This window comes from Podarcis liolepis (genome assembly GCF_965112155.1).
Source record: "Podarcis liolepis genome assembly, chromosome: 2".
Taxonomy (NCBI): domain Eukaryota; kingdom Metazoa; phylum Chordata; class Lepidosauria; order Squamata; family Lacertidae; genus Podarcis; species Podarcis liolepis.
Window position 1 is genome coordinate 120603937 of NC_139555.1, and position 17385 is coordinate 120621321.

Genomic DNA, 17385 nt, shown 5'->3' on the forward strand with positions numbered 1-17385 from the left:
AAAGTGGGACATTCCGGGATCAGATCAGAAACCGGGATGGGTGTCTCTAAATCAGACGTCCCCGAGACACTTGAAGGGTCAGAAATTATAATGTGTATTTGTGGGTTTTTTGGGTGGGGTGGCGAGAGGCTCTCCTGGGGGGCTCTGGGTAGTATTCAACTTAGTCCCACTCAGAATTTTTGTTCTTATTTTTATTATGTGTTTGTGCTTTTTCAATGGTAATTTTCTCACGGAATCATAGTTGGAGGGACCCAAGGGTCATCTAGTCCAGCCCCCTGCAATGCAGGAATCTCAACTAGAGCATCCATGACAGATGGCCAGCCAAACTCTGCTTATAAACCTCCAATGTTGTGAACTGCTCTGAGATCTACGGATGAAGGGGGATATACAAATTTTAACAACAACCTTGCAGAGTCAATGTGGTGTGGTGGTTATCAAGTGCTGGACTAGGACCTGGGAGACCCGGGTTCAGATCCCCCAAACTCAGCCATGAATGAAGCTCCCTGGGTGACCTTAGGCCAGTCCCTGCTGATGTTCAGGGTTGGGAGACAGAAATCTGGTATATATATGCCTGTTGTCTTTGTCCATGGAGTTTTCTTGGAAGGGATACTGCAGTGGCTTGCAGGTTCCTGCTCCAGGTGGATCACGTTTGGTCAAAACTCTCCACTATGACCCGTCCATCTTGGGTGGCCCTGCACAGCATAGCTCATAGCTTCTCTGAGTTATTCAAGCCCCTTCGCCACGGCAAGGCAGTGATGCATGAAGGAGAATTTACTTTCTTGGGTTCCATGATCACTGCAGATGGTGACAGCAGTCACGAAATTAAAAGACGCCTGCTTCTTGGGAGTAAAGCAATGACAAACCTAGACAGCATCTTAAAAAGCAGAGACATCACCTTGCCAACAAAGGTCTGCATAGTTAAAGCTATGGTTTTCCCAGTAGTGATGTATGGAAGTGAGAGCTGGACCATAAAGAAGGCTGATTGCCGAAGAATTGATGCTTTTGAATTATGGTGCTGGAGGAGACTCTTGAGAGTCACATGGACTGCAAGAAGATCAAACGTATCCATTCTGAAAGAAATCAGCCCTGAGTGCTCACTGGAAGGACAGATCCTGAAGCTGAGGCTCCAATACTTTGGCCAGCTCAGGAAAAGAGAAGACTCCCTGGAAAAAACCCTGATGTTGGGAAAGATGGAGGGCACAAGGAGAAGGGGACGACAGAGGACGAGATGGTTGGACAGTGTTCTCGAAGCTACCAGAATGGGTTTGACCAAACTGCGGGAGGCAGTGGAAGACAGGAGTGCCTGGCGTGCTCTGGTCCAGGGGGTCACGAAGAGTCGGACACGACTAAACGACTAAACAACAAGGTGGGTTAGGAAGTGTGTGTGTGTGTGTGTGTGTATAAACACAATTCCTATCCCACCTTTCAGGTCTCCATGCAACACCAAGGACACCTCTCTTTTTTTAAATTGCAATATGTATTTTCTTCTCTGCAATCCACTTATAAAGATAGAGGAAGCATTTATTTGATGTGCAACCCGGAAACATTTGCAAGCACCAGCTTACAAATGTCAGTAGCGTAAGAGCATTATCTGCTTACATTTGAAGAGCCACAACAGAAAAGGAAACAGGATGGGAAGGAAATAGGAGAAGGGAGCCCAGGAGCTGTTTCTTAGTCACTGAATAATAGCAATGACCAGCTGGAATGCAAACAGCTCAAATGGAGGAACCCAAAACTGCTCTCCAATGGAGAAGCCCTGTAGTTCCCTCCAGCCACTGTAGCCTGATGGATGAGCAGTGGATAGATGCCAGTTTAGGGAATCATAGAAATCATAGATTGTAGGGTAAGAAGTGACCCTGAGGATTATCTAGTCTTGGAACGCAGGAATATGCAGTTGCCCCATTCACAGCTCGAACCTGCAACCTTGGCGTTATCAGCACCAACTGAGCTATCCAGGATGAGCCTGATGATACGGCAGGCTCTCCATTCTTCTTACGCCTTTCTTTGCAACCTTTGGAACGTAGAGAAAGCGACATGGGTGCCACTCTAAAATGGCTGCTCTCCTGTGCATGGCCAATCACAGAATGGCTGCCATATGCTGTCTCAAAATGCCAGTATCTAGTAAATCGGTAAAGGAAAACCAGTAACTTACCCCAGTGGGTAAAGGTAAAGGTAAAGGGACCCCTGACCATTAGGTCCAGTCGTGGCCAACTCTGGGGTTGCGGGTTCATCTCGTTTTATTGGCTGAGGGAGTCGGCGTACAGCTTCCGGGTCATGTGGCCAGCATGACTAAGCCACTTCTGGCAAACCAGAGCAGCGCACAGAAATGCCATTTACCTTCCCGCCGGAGCGGTACCTATTTATCTACTTGCACTTTGACGTGCTTTCGAACTGCTAGGTTGGCAGGAGCAGGGACCGAGCAACGGGAGTGAACCGCTGACCTTCTGATCAGCAAGTCCTAGGCTCTGTGGTTTAACCCACAGCGCCACCCGCGCCCCACCCCAGTCGGTAGAGAACCCTTTTTCTCCCTGGGGGACCAAATATCTCCACACTTCACCCCACCAACCTGAGCCAACTTCTGACTTGTCGGCGAGCCCACCCACCTGTCAATCATTTGCTGTCATTGTTCACCTGTCCAAAGCTGGTCTATGTGGGTGGGGAGCAGGACTGATCAATCCTGCTTAGCGCTGGGCTCTGAAGCACGGAAAAGCTCCCTGTAGAGATCACTCGCACACCTAAATCAGGCGGAATGAAGCTCCCTTCTTCCCACAAGCTGATTTAAGAGATCTGTCCTGGGCCCAGTTGCGTAAGAGAGTCCTCTGCAGTGAACTTTCTCATAGCCTGACATGCCAGACATGCCAGCCAGCCAGTTTCAACACCTTCTCTATCCTCAATACAGACATTCAAGGGGCATTGTTGGAGTTGAATGACACATTCCAGGCAGGCAGAAACAGAAGAGTCATTGGGGGGGCAGGGGCTGGGGAGGGGGGCCCTGGTGTGGGGCAGGTGCCAAGCGCAGGGTAGAGAGGCCTGATGTTGCCCACCCCCGATTTATACAATTTCTCCCGAAAGTGAACTTTCTGATGGCAAGAAAAGGTCGAATGGTGAACGAAGCTCTTTCCGCACTTCGGGCATTGATAAGGTTTCTTCCCCGAATGAGTTCTCTGGTGAAAAGTGAGCTGGGACTTCTGGCCAAAGCTCTTTCCGCACTCCGAGCACTGATACGGTTTCTCCCCTGTGTGGATTCTCTGATGTTCAGTGAGACTTCCCTTTTGGATGAACTTCCGGCCGCACACGAAGCACTGATATGGCTTCTCTGACGTGTGGATGGTTTGGTGGGTCGTGTGGTCCAAACGATGGCGGAAGTGCTTTCCATGCGCTGTGGAGTGAAGAGAGGGAAAAGGTAAGAGAGCCCAAAACATATGTTGTACACAAAACATATGTTGGAAGTGTAAAGAGAAGGCAGTCATGTTCTACCACATGTGGTGGGTGTGCTTTCATTTCTGTATATACTGTGTGTTTATAGTCTTTGTAACGAGCGCAAAAGATGGTCTGAAGCTCAACATCAAAAAAACGAATATCATGGCCACTGGGCCCATCACCTCCTGGCAAATAAGGGGAAGAAATGGAGGCAGTGAGAGATTTTACTTTCTTGGGCTCCATGATCACTGCAGATGGTGACAGCAGGCACGAAATTAAAAGACGCCTGCTTCTTGGGAGAAAAGCAATGACAAACCTAGACAGCATCTTAAAAAGCAGAGACATCACCTTGCCAACAAAGGTCCGTATAGTTATAGCTATGGTTTTCCCAGTAGTGATGTATGGAAGTGAGAGCTGGACCATAAAGAAGGCTGATGGCCGAAGAATCGATGCTTTTGAATTATGGTGCTGGAGGAGACTCTTGAGAGTCCCAGGAACTGCAAGAAGATCAAACCTATCCATTCTGAAGGAAATCAGCCCGGAGTGCTCACTGGAAGGACAGATCCTGAAGCTGAGGCTCCAAGACTTTGGCCACCTCATGAGAAGAGAAGACTCCCTAACTGCGGGAGGCAGTGGAAGACAGGAGTGCCTGGCGTGCTCTGGTCCATGCGGTCACGAAGAGTCGGACACGACTAAACAACTAATCAACAACAAACGAGGTCTTGTTCTCTTATGCTATATGTTAAGTCTGCAAGCTGCGCATATTCTGTCAGCTTAAGTTGCCATTCTTCTTTGGTTGGGACTTGGCTCGTTTTCCATTTTTGGGCTAACAAAACACGGGCCACCATAGTGGCATACATAAATAACCTTTTTGGACCCCTGGGAATTTCAGTCTGAATTATCCCCAACAAAAAGGACTCTGGTTTTTTTGGGAAAGTACTTTTAAACATTTGTTTCAATTCATTATGGATCATTTCCCAATACTCTTTTACCCTTTCACAAGTCCACCACATATGAACGTTCCCTCCACCTCTTTGCATCTCCAGCACTTATCTGATTCAGCCTTATAGATCTTAGTAAGCCTACTCGGAGTTAAATACCATCTGTAAATCATTTTCAAGTAGATCTCCTTCAAAGAATAACACGCTGTAAACTTCAAATCACTTTTCCAAAGTTTTCTTCAGAGGTTAAAATCTATATTGTGAGGATGGCAGCTCTTCACCTCAGAGCGAGGGAAACAATGGAGCCCTACCTAGAGAGGTGACCATCAGGCAATTGTCTTCCATGACTTCGCTATGCAGAGCTCTCTGGTCAGGATCCAGCAAAGACCACTCCTCTTCTGCAAAGAACACAGCCACATCCTCAAAGGACACAGGGCACTGATAACAAATTAAAGAAGATGTTTATTATTAACATATCATTCGTTTATAGCCTATTATTGACATTTTTGTTAGATTTTCAAATTAACATTTTTTATTAGCTTTTCAAATTTTACTAATTCTTTTAGACAACCATCGAAACATATATCTTATTATCTGTTGACTTCCCATCCACTTTTCCATGGTGTTCTTTTCTTGCCTTATAAAGATGCTTTATTACTTATATTTTACCCATTACAGTGGTACCTTGGTAGTTGAATAGCTTGGCTCCCGAACAAATTTGCTCCCAAACGCCGCAGACCTGGACAGGAATGTTTCGGTTTGCAAATGTTTCTCAGAAGCTGAACGTCCTACGCGGCTTCCAATTGAGTACAGGAAGCTCCTGCAGCCAATTGGAAGCCTTGCCTTGGTTTTCGAACAGTTTCAGGAGTCGAACAGACTCCCGGAAGGGATTAAATTCAAGAACCAAGATACCACTGTATATATGTTAACTATAGATTATTAAATTACCACTTCTCATTCATTGCAATACTTCAAATCCTCAATACATTTTAACATCACCATGATTTCCCACCCCAAATATTACAATTCTTCAAGAAATTTTTCTTCATTCTGTTCTTTAATTCTCAGTTAGTCTAGCCATTTCAGCATATTCAATCACCTTCATAAGTCATTCTTCTTTCGTCGGGATTTCCTCTCCATTTTCACACTCAGACTATTCTGGCCACCGCCATAGCATGCATAAACAAATTAAACAATTCCTCTGGAAGCTCTGGCCTAATTATACCTAACAGAAAGGCCTCGGGTTACTTGGGAATCATCACTTTAAACGTTTTTTAACTCATTATAAATCATTTCCCAATAACCTTTTTTGCCTTTCTGCAGGTCCACCACATATGAATAAAAGTTCCATCCATTATTTTACACTTCCAACAAATACCTGATCTACCTCTATACATTTTTGCAATTTTATACGCTGTTAAGTACCATCTATACATCATCTTCATGTAATTCTCTTTTAATGTACAACAATCTGTAAATTTTAAATTAACTTTCCATAGCTTCCCCTAAAGAAGATGTTTAAACTGGTTATCCCCAAAAAACCCGAAGGTTTTCTGCGAGGGGTAATTGGGACAGATATTCTGAAGAATCTGACTTTTATATTTTTATCTATCCAACAACTCTCTACATGTGGAAATGTAAAGAGGGATTCCAACTAAAGAAGAATAGCTTCTAAAATTAACGGACTATGCTGAAATGGCGGAATTGACTGTAAAATTAAGAGATCCAAAGGACAAACTTTTTATGGAAAATCTCAGGCCTCTCTTGGACTATCTGATGAAGTATTCAAGCGACATGAAATTGTGAGCAGGATTTGAGATATGAACAGCAGAGGAAGAAAATGGTAAGATAGTGTTAAGGGGTTGGGTAATAATTATAATGCATAAAAATGTCAGGGAGGGAAGGGTGGGAAGTCAAAAAGAAAACTATAAGATAATGGTTTATTGTCTGTGGAGAAAATTTGCTTTAAAAATTCAAAACTTAATCAAAATCAATTTAAAGAAAAAACAGGACACTGGACTCGGAAGGAAGGAAGGAAGTTTTCTTACTAGGAATTTTAGGTTGAGAAATACCTAAGGATCAGAAGAGACTATTTATGTATGCTACAACAGCTGCGCGGATGCAACTTGCCCAAAGATGGAAGGAGGACAATTTACCTACAAAAGAAGAATGGTGGATAGAGATGCCGAATTGGTGAAAATGACTGGGAAAAACGGAGATCAAGAAGACAAATTTAATAAAGAATGGGGGGGGGATTAAGTTACTTGAAAGAACACTGTAAACAATTGAAAACACTGGAGTGCAGTGAAGTGAGAATTATGATAAAAATTGAGATTTAAGAAAATATGAATATGATAAGACTCAGTTTGAAAAGAATATCTGGGGAAACCATGGAGGGAAGTTCAGGGGTTCTGAGAATCCTATTTGTAAAATGATTATGATTTGTGTACGATAACAAATGTTTGTTGTCGTTGTTTAGTCGTGTCCGACTCTTCGTGGCCCCCTGGACCAGGGCACGCCAGGCACTCCTGTCTTCCACTGCCTCCCGCAGTTTGGTCAAACTCATGCTGGTAGCTTCGAGAACACTGTCCCACCATCTCGTCCTCTGTCGTCCCCTTCTCCTTGTGCCCTCCATCTTTCCCAGCATCAGGGTCTTTTCCAGGGAGTCTTCTCTTCTCATGAGGTGGCCAAAGTCTTGGAGCCTCAGCTTCACGATCCGTCCTTCCAGTGAGCACTCAGGGCTGATTTCCAAAAGTTATAATGTTATAATAAATAAAAATGAATAATTTTTATTTTATTTTTTTAAAAGGAAGGAAGGAAGTATGGAAGTTTAACATGAAGGTCATCGACAAGCAAAATCCAGAAGACTTGGAAAGGAAAGGAGCTTCAAATCTGCCTGGCATACACGGCCTTCCTTGCATGTAGCTCAGACAGAAGCAAAGAGAAGGAGAGGGATTTGTTGAAGCTGAAAGAGGCGCACAGGAGATAAGAGGCCCCATCACTGCCACCTGCCTATCTCCCCAGGGGTCCTTCCCCTTACCTGGTCTAGTGTTACAGCAGCTGCTTCCCCTCCATCCAAAAGAAGAGGTGGCCGAACGGGTCTTGCCAAGCTCATTCCATCACCTGCTAAAGAGACAAAGGTGGCGGGAAAGCCAACAGCCCAGTTCTCCTCCACTGCATGCAGTTTGAATGTCGAGTCCTTTTTTTCTGGACGGCTTTAAAGGAGGAATAGACACATTCTGTGGAGGAATTCTGCTCACAATAGCTATGTACAATAGCTAGTTGAAGGCAGTGTATTTCTGAATACCAGGGGCTGGAAAACCACAAGAGAGAGCTTCCTTGTGTTCAGGTTCTGCTCCCAGTCTTCTCAGGTTAATTAATAATAATAATAATAATAATAATAATAATATACTGCTCCATACCCACAGATCTTAGGGCGGTTCACAGAATAAAAACAGAACATGAAACCACAAAATACATAATAAAAACAACAACAACAACCCAATAACTGCCCCCTGTCAGTTTGCGTTTCTTAGTACAGTGGAACCTTGTGTGTTGCGGACGTAATCCATGACAGAGGCACATTCACAACCTGCAGCATTCACATCCTGAAGCGCCGCGTCTGCGCCGGCGCGATTTGGCACTTCAGCGCATGCACGAGTGGTGAAACCCGGAAGTAACCCGTTCTGGTACTTCCAGGTTTCCCATGGTCTGCAACCCAAAAACACGTAACCTGAAGCATCCATAACATGAGGTATGACTGTACAGAAAGTATTGATCTGACGTGTAGAGATCTTTCCTATTCTAATTAGTTCAAGAGGGTTCTGGAAGCTGTGTGACAATTGCTCCGCTATTGTATCAGGAAATTCAGCAGCTGCGATTATGGAACGCTTTAAATTACTCTTGGGAAGATTGAAACCCCATTTAACAACAGTGATACATAGCTCCGCTACAAAGAGGGCAAAGGACGGAGCTAGCTGGTTTGACCTGGAGTGCAGGCAAACAAGGAGACAAATGAGAACAGCCTACCGGAGATACAGGAAATCAGGGACTGCCCTCCTACTTAATGCCTATATTTATCTGAGACGGTCGTACAAACAATTATTAAGGAGAAAGAAACTGGAAGCTGAAAGAGCCGCATGGCACAGGTTGGTTAAGGCATCGCACGAGAAAGATACTACTTGCTTTTGGCGAACCATATCTGGTCTACTGGACCAGGAGCGTACTAATTCCATCTGTACAGTGGAACCAATGGAGTGGTTGCGCCATTTTCAATCTTTGTTCTATGACCAGGAAGCCCAACATTACAAACTATGCATTCAACTGGAGGACCTACCCCATTGGCCAGCAGTAACTGCGAAGGAAGTTGAGAATTTAATCGCACAATTAAAGAACAACAATGCCCCAGGGAATGATTACATCCCTGCCGAACTTCTGAAGTCCAACATTGGCTGGTGGGCCCCCCTGCTGGCGTCTTTATTCTCTTGGATCGACTCAACGGGTTTACTCCCAGATGGTTGGACTGAGGCAATAATTATCCCAATCTATAAAAAAGGACCCATGACAGATCCGGCGAGTTATAGACCAATCAGCCTTCTGCCTATACCCAGCAAACTATATGCCAAACATCTTTATACCAAGCTAACTAGCTGGCTGGAAACTGAAGCTATTCTAGCGGAAGAGCAAGCGGGTTTCAGGCAAGGCAGATCCACCATAGACCATTGCTTCACCCTAGCCTATTTAATTGACAAATATGCCAAAAAATCCCGTGGGGTGTTATATGCAGCCTTTATCGATCTAAAGGCTGCTTTCGATTCAATTCCACGTGTAAGACTCTGGGATAAATTGAGCACCTCTAGCATAGACAAAAGACTATTATTTCTGATCAGCTGTTTATACAAAGACACGGTGCTGCATGTAAGAACTTCGTTAAATGGCCATCTTATAGGACCAGTTCCTGTCAGTAAGGGGGTCAAGCAAGGCTGCATCCTGGCTCCAGTTTTATTCAACATCTACATCAATGATATGGTTAACTGTTTGTCATCTCCGGACTTCCACGCCCCCAAACTGGCTGACAAAGCAATATCAGTGCTTTTGTACGCTGACGATGCGATACTCCTATCCCGAACAAGAATAGGCTTAAATAGGCTCATAGGTGAATTCTCAGCATACTGTAGGAGAGAGCAACTTGCAATAAACTATCAGAAAACCAAAATCATGGTTTTTGCAAGGAAACACAGACAGTACAGCTGGAGGATGGATAACCAGTCAATTGAACAAGTCAAAGCCTTCAAATATCTGGGTATCGTTTTCCAGTCGACCGGGTCCTGGGATGTCCACCAAAAATGTGCCAAAGAAAAAGCTGCTCAAAGCATCAAGATGCTGTCCCGCTTCTTCTACACGAAGGGGGGCAGATACATCCCAGCAGCCCTTGAAGTTTTTCAAGCAAAACCTCTGGCGCAGCTACTGTACGGGGCGCAAATCTGGACGGGGAACCATTGCTCCAGTCTTGAAACTGTCCAGTCCAAATTTCTAAGGCAGATACTCGGTGTCCCCTCCTGTGTTCCAAACGCAGCATTACGACTCGAGGCCTGCCTTCCATCTGTGGAAACGCGGACCTGGCAGAGAACATTTAATTATTGGCTTCGTCTTAATCTGAATCCTCCTGGTCTACTGCCGTTGGTGATGCAAGACCCTCACAAAAGCAAGTGGTTTAAAACTGTGCATCAAAAACTCCTTACATGCGGTCTGCACCCACAGTCCCTACTATCAATGGGCCTCATTAAAGCAAAGAGTCTAATAGGCCAGCGCCTGAAAGACATTGAACGACAAAACAACCTGACTATCTTAAAGAAACTGTGCCCATGGTATACCTACTTTCCTCCTTCTCATTTTGACTCTCCAGCCTCATATTTGTCTGAACTGACCATCCCAAAATACAGACGTGCCTTTACATTGGCTAGATGGGATGTTCTTCCCTCTGCTGTACTCGAAGGGCGTTACCAAAGGACTCCATTTGAAAAACGACTCTGCCCATGTGGAGATGGTAACACGGAAACAGTGTCCCACGTCCTTCTTTCTTGCCCCCTTTACAAAGACCTAAGGAATGAGATTATTACTCCACTCATTCTCTCCAACCCCGGCCGTTCACCAGACATTACACTGTATTTTTTATTATCTGATACGGATAGTCAGATAACAGAGAAGGTCGCGAGGTTCATCGAGAGAGCTGCGAAATTGAGGGCCACCATCTGAGTGACAGACCTGTTTACCCGACGGACCTCCTTTTGCCTGTTCTTTTCTTCCTTTTATCCCCATTCTCACTTTTAACTCTTGTACAGCTGTGGCCTGTTGGCTTTGCTAATAAAGTTTTGATTTGATTTGTGTGACAGAAAAAAGCAGAAGGTTAATGATGTTTGGGTTATTCCTTCAGAGAAGCTGAGTACAGCTGGCTTAACTTGGTCCTGTTATCTCTTCTGACAAGGTCATGCTGACTATAATAATAAGGGCAGAAGGAGCCTGGGTTTCACTTTCTATCTCTCTTCCTTCTGGTGTGGTGTTCTGTATACAGTGGTACCTCGGGTTACATACGCTTCAGGTTACAGACTCTACTAACCCAGAAATAGTACCTTGGGTTAAGAACTTTGCTTCAGGATGAGAACCGAAATCGCGCGGCGGCAGCAGGAGGCCCCATTAGCTAAAGTGGTGCTTCAGGTTAAGAACAGTTTCAGGTTAAGAACGGACCTCCGGAACGAATTAAGTACTTAACCCGAGGTACCACTGTATAGTGTTACTAGAAATTATTGTAAGTTTAAGTTAAGTCTGCTGCAACTGGATTTCTTATGGACAGCACCAATCCTGAACGTATTGGATTTGTGACCATCATACTCATTTGCCTTCAGTAGCAGTAAAGCTCTGCTGGATGAAATATTCATTGCCTATGGTCTATTTTTGGGGAATCTTGCAACATGTTTAAGTTTTTACTCTGCTAACTATGTGCTAGAATCTGCTCTGGATCAATATTGAGTAGAATTCCATGACACACACACACCCCCCAAAAAAATCCCCCCACATTTTAAAGGGCATAGGATGTAGGATTTGGCTGGTCAGTGTGAGAACAGGATGGTGGACTAGATGGGCCCCAGGAATGACCCAGACGACCTCTTCTTAATCTATTTTTATAGCCCAGTTTGGTGAAAACACAGCTCTCCACCTGGGCTCTGGGCAACAAATCCAAGTGTTGCCTTTAACGTGTTCAAACGTTGGAAATAAATATGGACGAACTGTGCACAAGGGCTGTGGGGCAAGCATGTTCGCCCACGACAAGTCAGGAGAACGCGAAGGCATCCCAAAGATTTATTGCATAAACAGTGGAGGGTGTCATGGATTGGTTGGACATGGGGGAATGGTGGAAGGAACCAGTTGGGGAACCCCTCAGGAAAGAAGACTCAAGAGCCTGGAGAATGGTGGTGGGACGACGATGAGAGGTCAGAGGGAGAAGACGGGAAAGAGAAGGTATCGGAAGCTGAAGAGGTGACAGGGTTTAGTGAGCAGGAGGAGGCTGTGGCAGAGAGCAGTCCAGAATCGGAGACAGAAGGTGAAGCAGGAGAGGAGGGAGGCTAAGGGTTATGAGGAACGGCTAAGGGTTATGAGGAACGGCTAAGGAAGCTGGGCATGTTTAGCCTGGAGAAGAGGAGGTTAAGGGGTGATATGATCGCCATGTTCAAATATATAAAAGGATGTCACATAGAGGAGGGAGAAAGGTTGTTTTCTGCTGCTCCAGAGAAGCGGACACAGAGCAATGGATCCAAACTACAAGAAAGAAGATTCCACCTAAACATTAGGAAGAACTTCCTGACAGTAAGAGCTGTTTGACAGTGGAATTTGCTGCCAAGGAGTGTGGTGGAGTCTCCTACTTTGGAGGTCTTTAAGCAGAGGCTTGACAACCATATGTCAGGAGTACTCTGATGGTGTTTCCTGCTTGGCAGGGGGTTGGACTCGATGGCCCTTGTGGTCTCTTCCAACTCTATGATTCTATGATTCTAAGAGGTAGAGACGAGTCAGGCTGATGAAGAGGCACGGGTGTCTCCCCGTTGTACTATGGCAAACTCCCTCCACCTTCTGTCTCCCAGAACGAGATGAGGGCTGAAACAGGAGAATAGGTCAAACAAAGGTGCAGTCTCTGATCGCTGGGAAAAGTCCTGGAGAGGAGCAGACTTAAGACAGTTGCGGGGGAGGCTTCAGCAACTGATTTCCTGCCTGTTAAGTTGTGGGTGAACATATCACATGACACAGCGATTCTTTAAACAGCTCTTGTTTATTCACAGGCTAGAACAGAACTGAACTAAAGGGTTCAGCCAGCCTGCTTATATAGAGCTCCACTACAACGCAACAGTAACAACTTTCTACAACTATCCAATCACTGTACATCACTTTCAATCCCTTATTTGCATATGTGGACCTGAGTGAAAACTATCTACAGTATCCCCCTGCTGGCCCAGGGTGAAAACTTCAGTACATAACACTGCCGGAAGACCCAACAGGGAATGAGCTGCTGTGCTCATTAAGCTTGACATTCAGCCAAGTCTGTTGAGACTGTGTTTTTCCAGATAACTCGCAACTTCCCTGTTTAGGGAAGTTTTTAAGGACTGATGTTTTTATTATGTTTTTAGATATGTTGTAAGCCGCCCAGAGTGGCTCATTTGGGGTGCTCATTTGGCAGGGTAAAAAGCCAAGAATAAAATACAAATTATTAAAGGAAATTAGAGTATAGAGGTGGGTTTGCATTACCAGATCTTAAATTATATTACGAAGCAGCACATCTGGTGTGGCTCAAAGATTGGATGACTATTAAAAATGTAAACATACTCGATATTGATGGCTGGGACAACAGATTTATACCCAGATGGGCGGGGTATAAATAACAGAATTATTGTTATTATTTTTATTTGAACTGTGGGTGATTTACTGACTGGCACACTCTGTGACAGCGGGAGACCCAAGTTCAAGATCATGTAACATTAATATTTACCCAACAAAGTGGCACCTCCATCACTCTCTGGCATGTTTCGCAAGGGATACTCCCCAGTGGTTGATGGCGTCCTCTCTGCCTCCAGGGAATCAGCAGCCAATTCTGCAAGCAGACCCTTGGTCTGAAACAGCAAGCTGAAGTTGTAACAATGTGAACACAGATCTTCGGAAGCTTTTTGGTAAAAGCTGGAGAACAATGAACCACGTTATGGAGCAATGGAGAACTTCTGAAACAACAATGGGATATTAGCTCTGCCCAAGGCATGATGAAAGCATCAGCTGGGAAAAGATAGACATAACATTTTACAAGGACAGGAAGGAACATCACCAGTGCCGGATTTAAGCTAAACAAGCTATAGCTTAGGGCCCCATTCTCTTGGGGGCCCCTAAAAAAATTAAAGGGAAAAAACCTGGATGTACATTTGCAAAATATAAGATAAAAAACAAATAAAATAAAACCTACATACAGCAACGGTGTTTTGTGTTGTGTAGACTCCTATAAGTAATGGGCCCCGCCTGCTAGCCTGCTCCCTAAAATATCACTGGTTTTAGATACCTATTAGGTCCATAAATTGTGGGAGGCGGGTGGCGCTGTGGGTTAAACCACAGAGCCTAGTACTTGCCAATCAGAAGGTCGGCGGTTCGAATCCCCGCAACAGGGTGAGCTCCCGTTGCTCGGTCCCTGCTCCTGCCCACCTAGCAGTTCGAAAGCACGTCAAAGTGCAAGTAGATAAATAGGTACCGCTCTGGCGGGAAGGTAAAGGTCACTGTGAGAAGAGGATGCTGGACCAGATGAACCATTGGCCTGAACCAACAGGCTCTTGCTGTCCGAAAAAGTTGGTCAATTATAGGGAGTTTTGAGTTGAGCTCCCTCATGTTTTTTAGGCCCTTTGGAACAACCCTCATTCAGCTGTCTCTCACCTGCTGCTCTTCCTGCTTCTTCTCCTCTGCCCGACTCAGGAGGAAACCTTCGGCCAAGGCCACTGCCTGGGTACTGGTCTCCGCCCCACATTCCCTCACCCAGTTCTCCATCTCTGGAGGGAGGACAGCCAGGAACTGCTCCAGGATCACCAGGTCCAGGATCTGAGCCTTGGTGTGTCGCTCTGGCTTGAGCCACTCATGGCAGAGACGGCGCAGTTGGCTGCAAACCTCTCGAGGTCCCTTGGTCTCCTGGTAGCAGACATCCTTGAAGTTTCTGAACTGTCGGTGCTGTACTTTGGGATGGAAAACACCTTCGCCCGGGATCTTCTTCTGCATGATTCTTTCCCAGACGTTCTCAGTGCTTCCAATCTTGATGGTGTCGGGGCCTCTTCCTGCCACAGCAGAATCGTGCTTTTCCATCTTTGATCTGTGCCCCAAGGAAGCCTCCAGCTCTGGGAAACAAAAGATGAGTATCCGTGACACACTGGACAATAGATATAGGACATAATATGGAACTGAACCTCTGGGAAAAACTGTGGAAGAGTGACCTGAAGTTCACAGCATGCTACTCTTTGAAGGAGAACTACGTGAAAATGGGTGGCGCTGTGGGTTAAACCACAGAGCCTAGGACTTGCCGATCAGAAGGTCGGCAGTTTGAATCCCGACAACAGGGTGAGCGTCCATTGCTCGGTTCCTGCTCCTGCCCACCTAGCAATTCGGAAGCACGTCAAAGTGCAAGTAGATAAATAGGTACTGCTCCGGCGGGAAGGTAAATGGTGTTTCCGTGCGCTGCTCTGGTTTGCCAGAAGCGGCTTAGTCGTGCTGGCCACATGACCTGGAAGTTGTACGCCGGCTCCCTCAGCCAATAAAGCGAGATGAGCGCTGCAACCCCAGAGTCGGCCACAACTGGACCTAATGATCAGGGGTCCCTTTACCTTTAGATAACATGAGGATTAGCAGCTAATAAAAGTTTGGGTTCTCTTTTGTTCGGGGCTTCCATCTTGTTCCACCTGGTGTCAGGTGGGAGTCCTGTCTCGACAGTCTTCAAGAAAGACCAAGCCTATTGGCTGCTGTTTTGCTCTGGTATTCCTGTCTGGTGTCCTTGTTTTTTTTGTCCAAGGGAGCCCTCAGATTTCTCCGTTAACAGGGCAGGGACCCTCCTAAAACGAAGGGGACCTGATTGCTTGAGCCTCCTGCAATTCCTGAGTGATGTGCGCATAGGGCTTCTGCAGAGATTTGGAGACCAAAGCGCATAGCAGCGCATCGTTAACCTCTGGAACTCCCCTCCACAATGATCGTCCCCAACACAGACGGTTTAGAAAAGAGGATCAGACCGTGGAGGAGGTGGAGATGTTAACAACTCCCCTCTGCCAAGCCCCCAAGCCCCCTCCTCTCTTTGCAGCCTTGCAGTCTCCCCATCCCCTCCAGCCCTGCGACTGCCCTTCACCCAAATAATAATAATAATAATAATAATAATAATAATAATAATAATAATAAATTTTATTTCTATCCCGCCCTCCCCAGCCAAAGCCGGGCTCAGGGCGGCTAACAACAATCAAATAATCAATCAAATAATCTAACATTCTAAAACATTTCATTATAACAATTAATTAAAATCAAATTAATGGCAACCGTTAAGCAAAGTTCTGTGCAGGTTGCTAGAGGAGGGAGTCAGGGAGTCAAATGCACAAAAAGTGGGGCAGGCAAGCTCACCAGATCCCAGAGCGTGGATCCCAGCGGGGGAAGAAGCAGGAAAGCCACCGGATGGGGACGGACATTATAATGAGAGTTCCCTCCCCCCAAGTTCCCTCCCTCTCCAGGAAGCGAGCTCGGCTCATGTTCACCCAAAGGCCAAACTGCCGGATTCCTCTCCGGTCTCTGCTTTTTCTGCATTTGGCAGAGATACCTGCTTTGGCCACTCCTGGGGGGCTCAGACATATGCCCCCTTCCCCTGAGCAAGATGGGAGGAAACTGACTGCAAAGGGTTCTTGCGGGGGGGGGGTGCAGGAAATCCCGTTCTCATCCTACCTATGCTAGATCGCCACTCAGCGGAGAGAAGAAAATGATGGAATCAAAAGAATTGGAGGGCACCCAGGTGGTCATCAAGTCCGACCCCCCGCAATGCAGAAATCCAAGCGAAAGAACCCCTGGCAGATCCTGCAGGGAAATGCGGTTTTGCATCTACGTTGAGCAATTAAACTAGAAACTAGAAGCCTTTGGCTGATCTTAAAGACATCCAACACCCTTTGAGAATGTGGTGGTTTTTTTGGGGGGGGGGTGTTATTGGGTTACAGTGGTACCTCGGGTTAAGAACTTAATTCGTTCCGGAGGTCTGTTCTTAACCTGAAACTGTTCTTAACCTGAAGCACCACTTAGCTAATGGGGCCTCCTGCTGCTGCCGTGCCGCCACTGCACGATTTCTGTTCTCATCTTGAAGCAAAGTTCTTAACCCGAGATAATATTTCTGGGTTAGCAGAGTCTGTAACCTGAAGCGTATGTAACCTGAAGCGTATGTAACCCGAGGTACCACTGTACTGCTTTTGGTTTGATTTTGTATGTGGTGGTCTTGTGAACCGCCCTGAGACCTCCGGGTATAGGGCGGTGAATAATAATAATAATAATAATAATAATAATAATAATAATAATAATTTATTATTTGTACCCAGCCACCCTGGGCAGCTTCCAACAAAGATTAAGAATACATAAAAATGTCACACATTAAAAACGTCCCTGAACAGGGCTGCCTTCAGATGTCTTCTACATGTCAGGTTTTTCTCTTTGACATCTGGTGGGAGGGCGTTCCACAGGGCGGGTGCCACTACCGAAAAGTTCCTCTGCCTGCTTCCCTGTAACTTGGCTTCTCGCAATGAGGGAACTGCCAGAAGGCCCTTGGCGCTGGACCTCAGCGTCTGGGCAGAACAATGGGGGTGAAGACGCTCCTTCAGATATACTGGACCGAGGCCATTTAGGGCTTTAAAGGTCAACACCAACACTTTGAATTGTGCTCGGAAACGTACTGGGAGCCAATGTAGGTCTTTCAAGACCGGTGTTATGTGGTCTCGGTGGCCGCTCC

General features: G+C 45.8%; 2 protein-coding genes across 2 annotated transcripts in view; one reads left to right on the forward strand and one right to left on the reverse strand.

The window, feature by feature from the left end:
* The window catches only part of LOC310701787 (uncharacterized protein), a 224343-nt gene that overhangs the window by 55415 nt on the left and 151543 nt on the right, over window positions 1-17385 (forward strand). Inside the window, exon 4 of the mRNA XM_083493171.1 lies at window positions 17258-17325. The gene's annotated coding sequence lies outside the window, so the exon portion shown is untranslated. The remainder of the gene's footprint in view (window positions 1-17257; window positions 17326-17385) is intronic.
* Window positions 1481-15994, reverse strand: LOC310701712 (zinc finger protein 202-like). Its single transcript, XM_083493005.1, has 6 exons — window positions 15945-15994; window positions 14313-14764; window positions 13393-13513; window positions 7402-7487; window positions 4673-4799; window positions 1481-3379 (listed from the first exon to the last, which is right to left on the reverse strand). Exons 2-6 carry the CDS (start codon window positions 14730-14732, stop codon window positions 2904-2906), a joined length of 1230 nt encoding a protein of 409 aa, XP_083349131.1. The 5' UTR covers window positions 14733-14764; window positions 15945-15994; the 3' UTR covers window positions 1481-2903.

Excerpts from the sequence above, each read along its gene's own strand:
- LOC310701712 (XM_083493005.1), bottom strand. The coding sequence starts at position 14,732 with ATGGAAAAGCACGATTCTGCTGTGGCAGGAAGAGGCCCCGACACCATC. Across the intron at positions 13,514-14,312 it reads AGAAGCAGGAAGAGCAGCAG|ACCAAGGGTCTGCTTGCAGA; the intron begins GTGAGAGACAGC and ends TTGCTGTTTCAG. Across the intron at positions 3,380-4,672 it reads CCTGATGGTCACCTCTCTAG|CGCATGGAAAGCACTTCCGC; the intron begins GTAGGGCTCCAT and ends TTCACTCCACAG.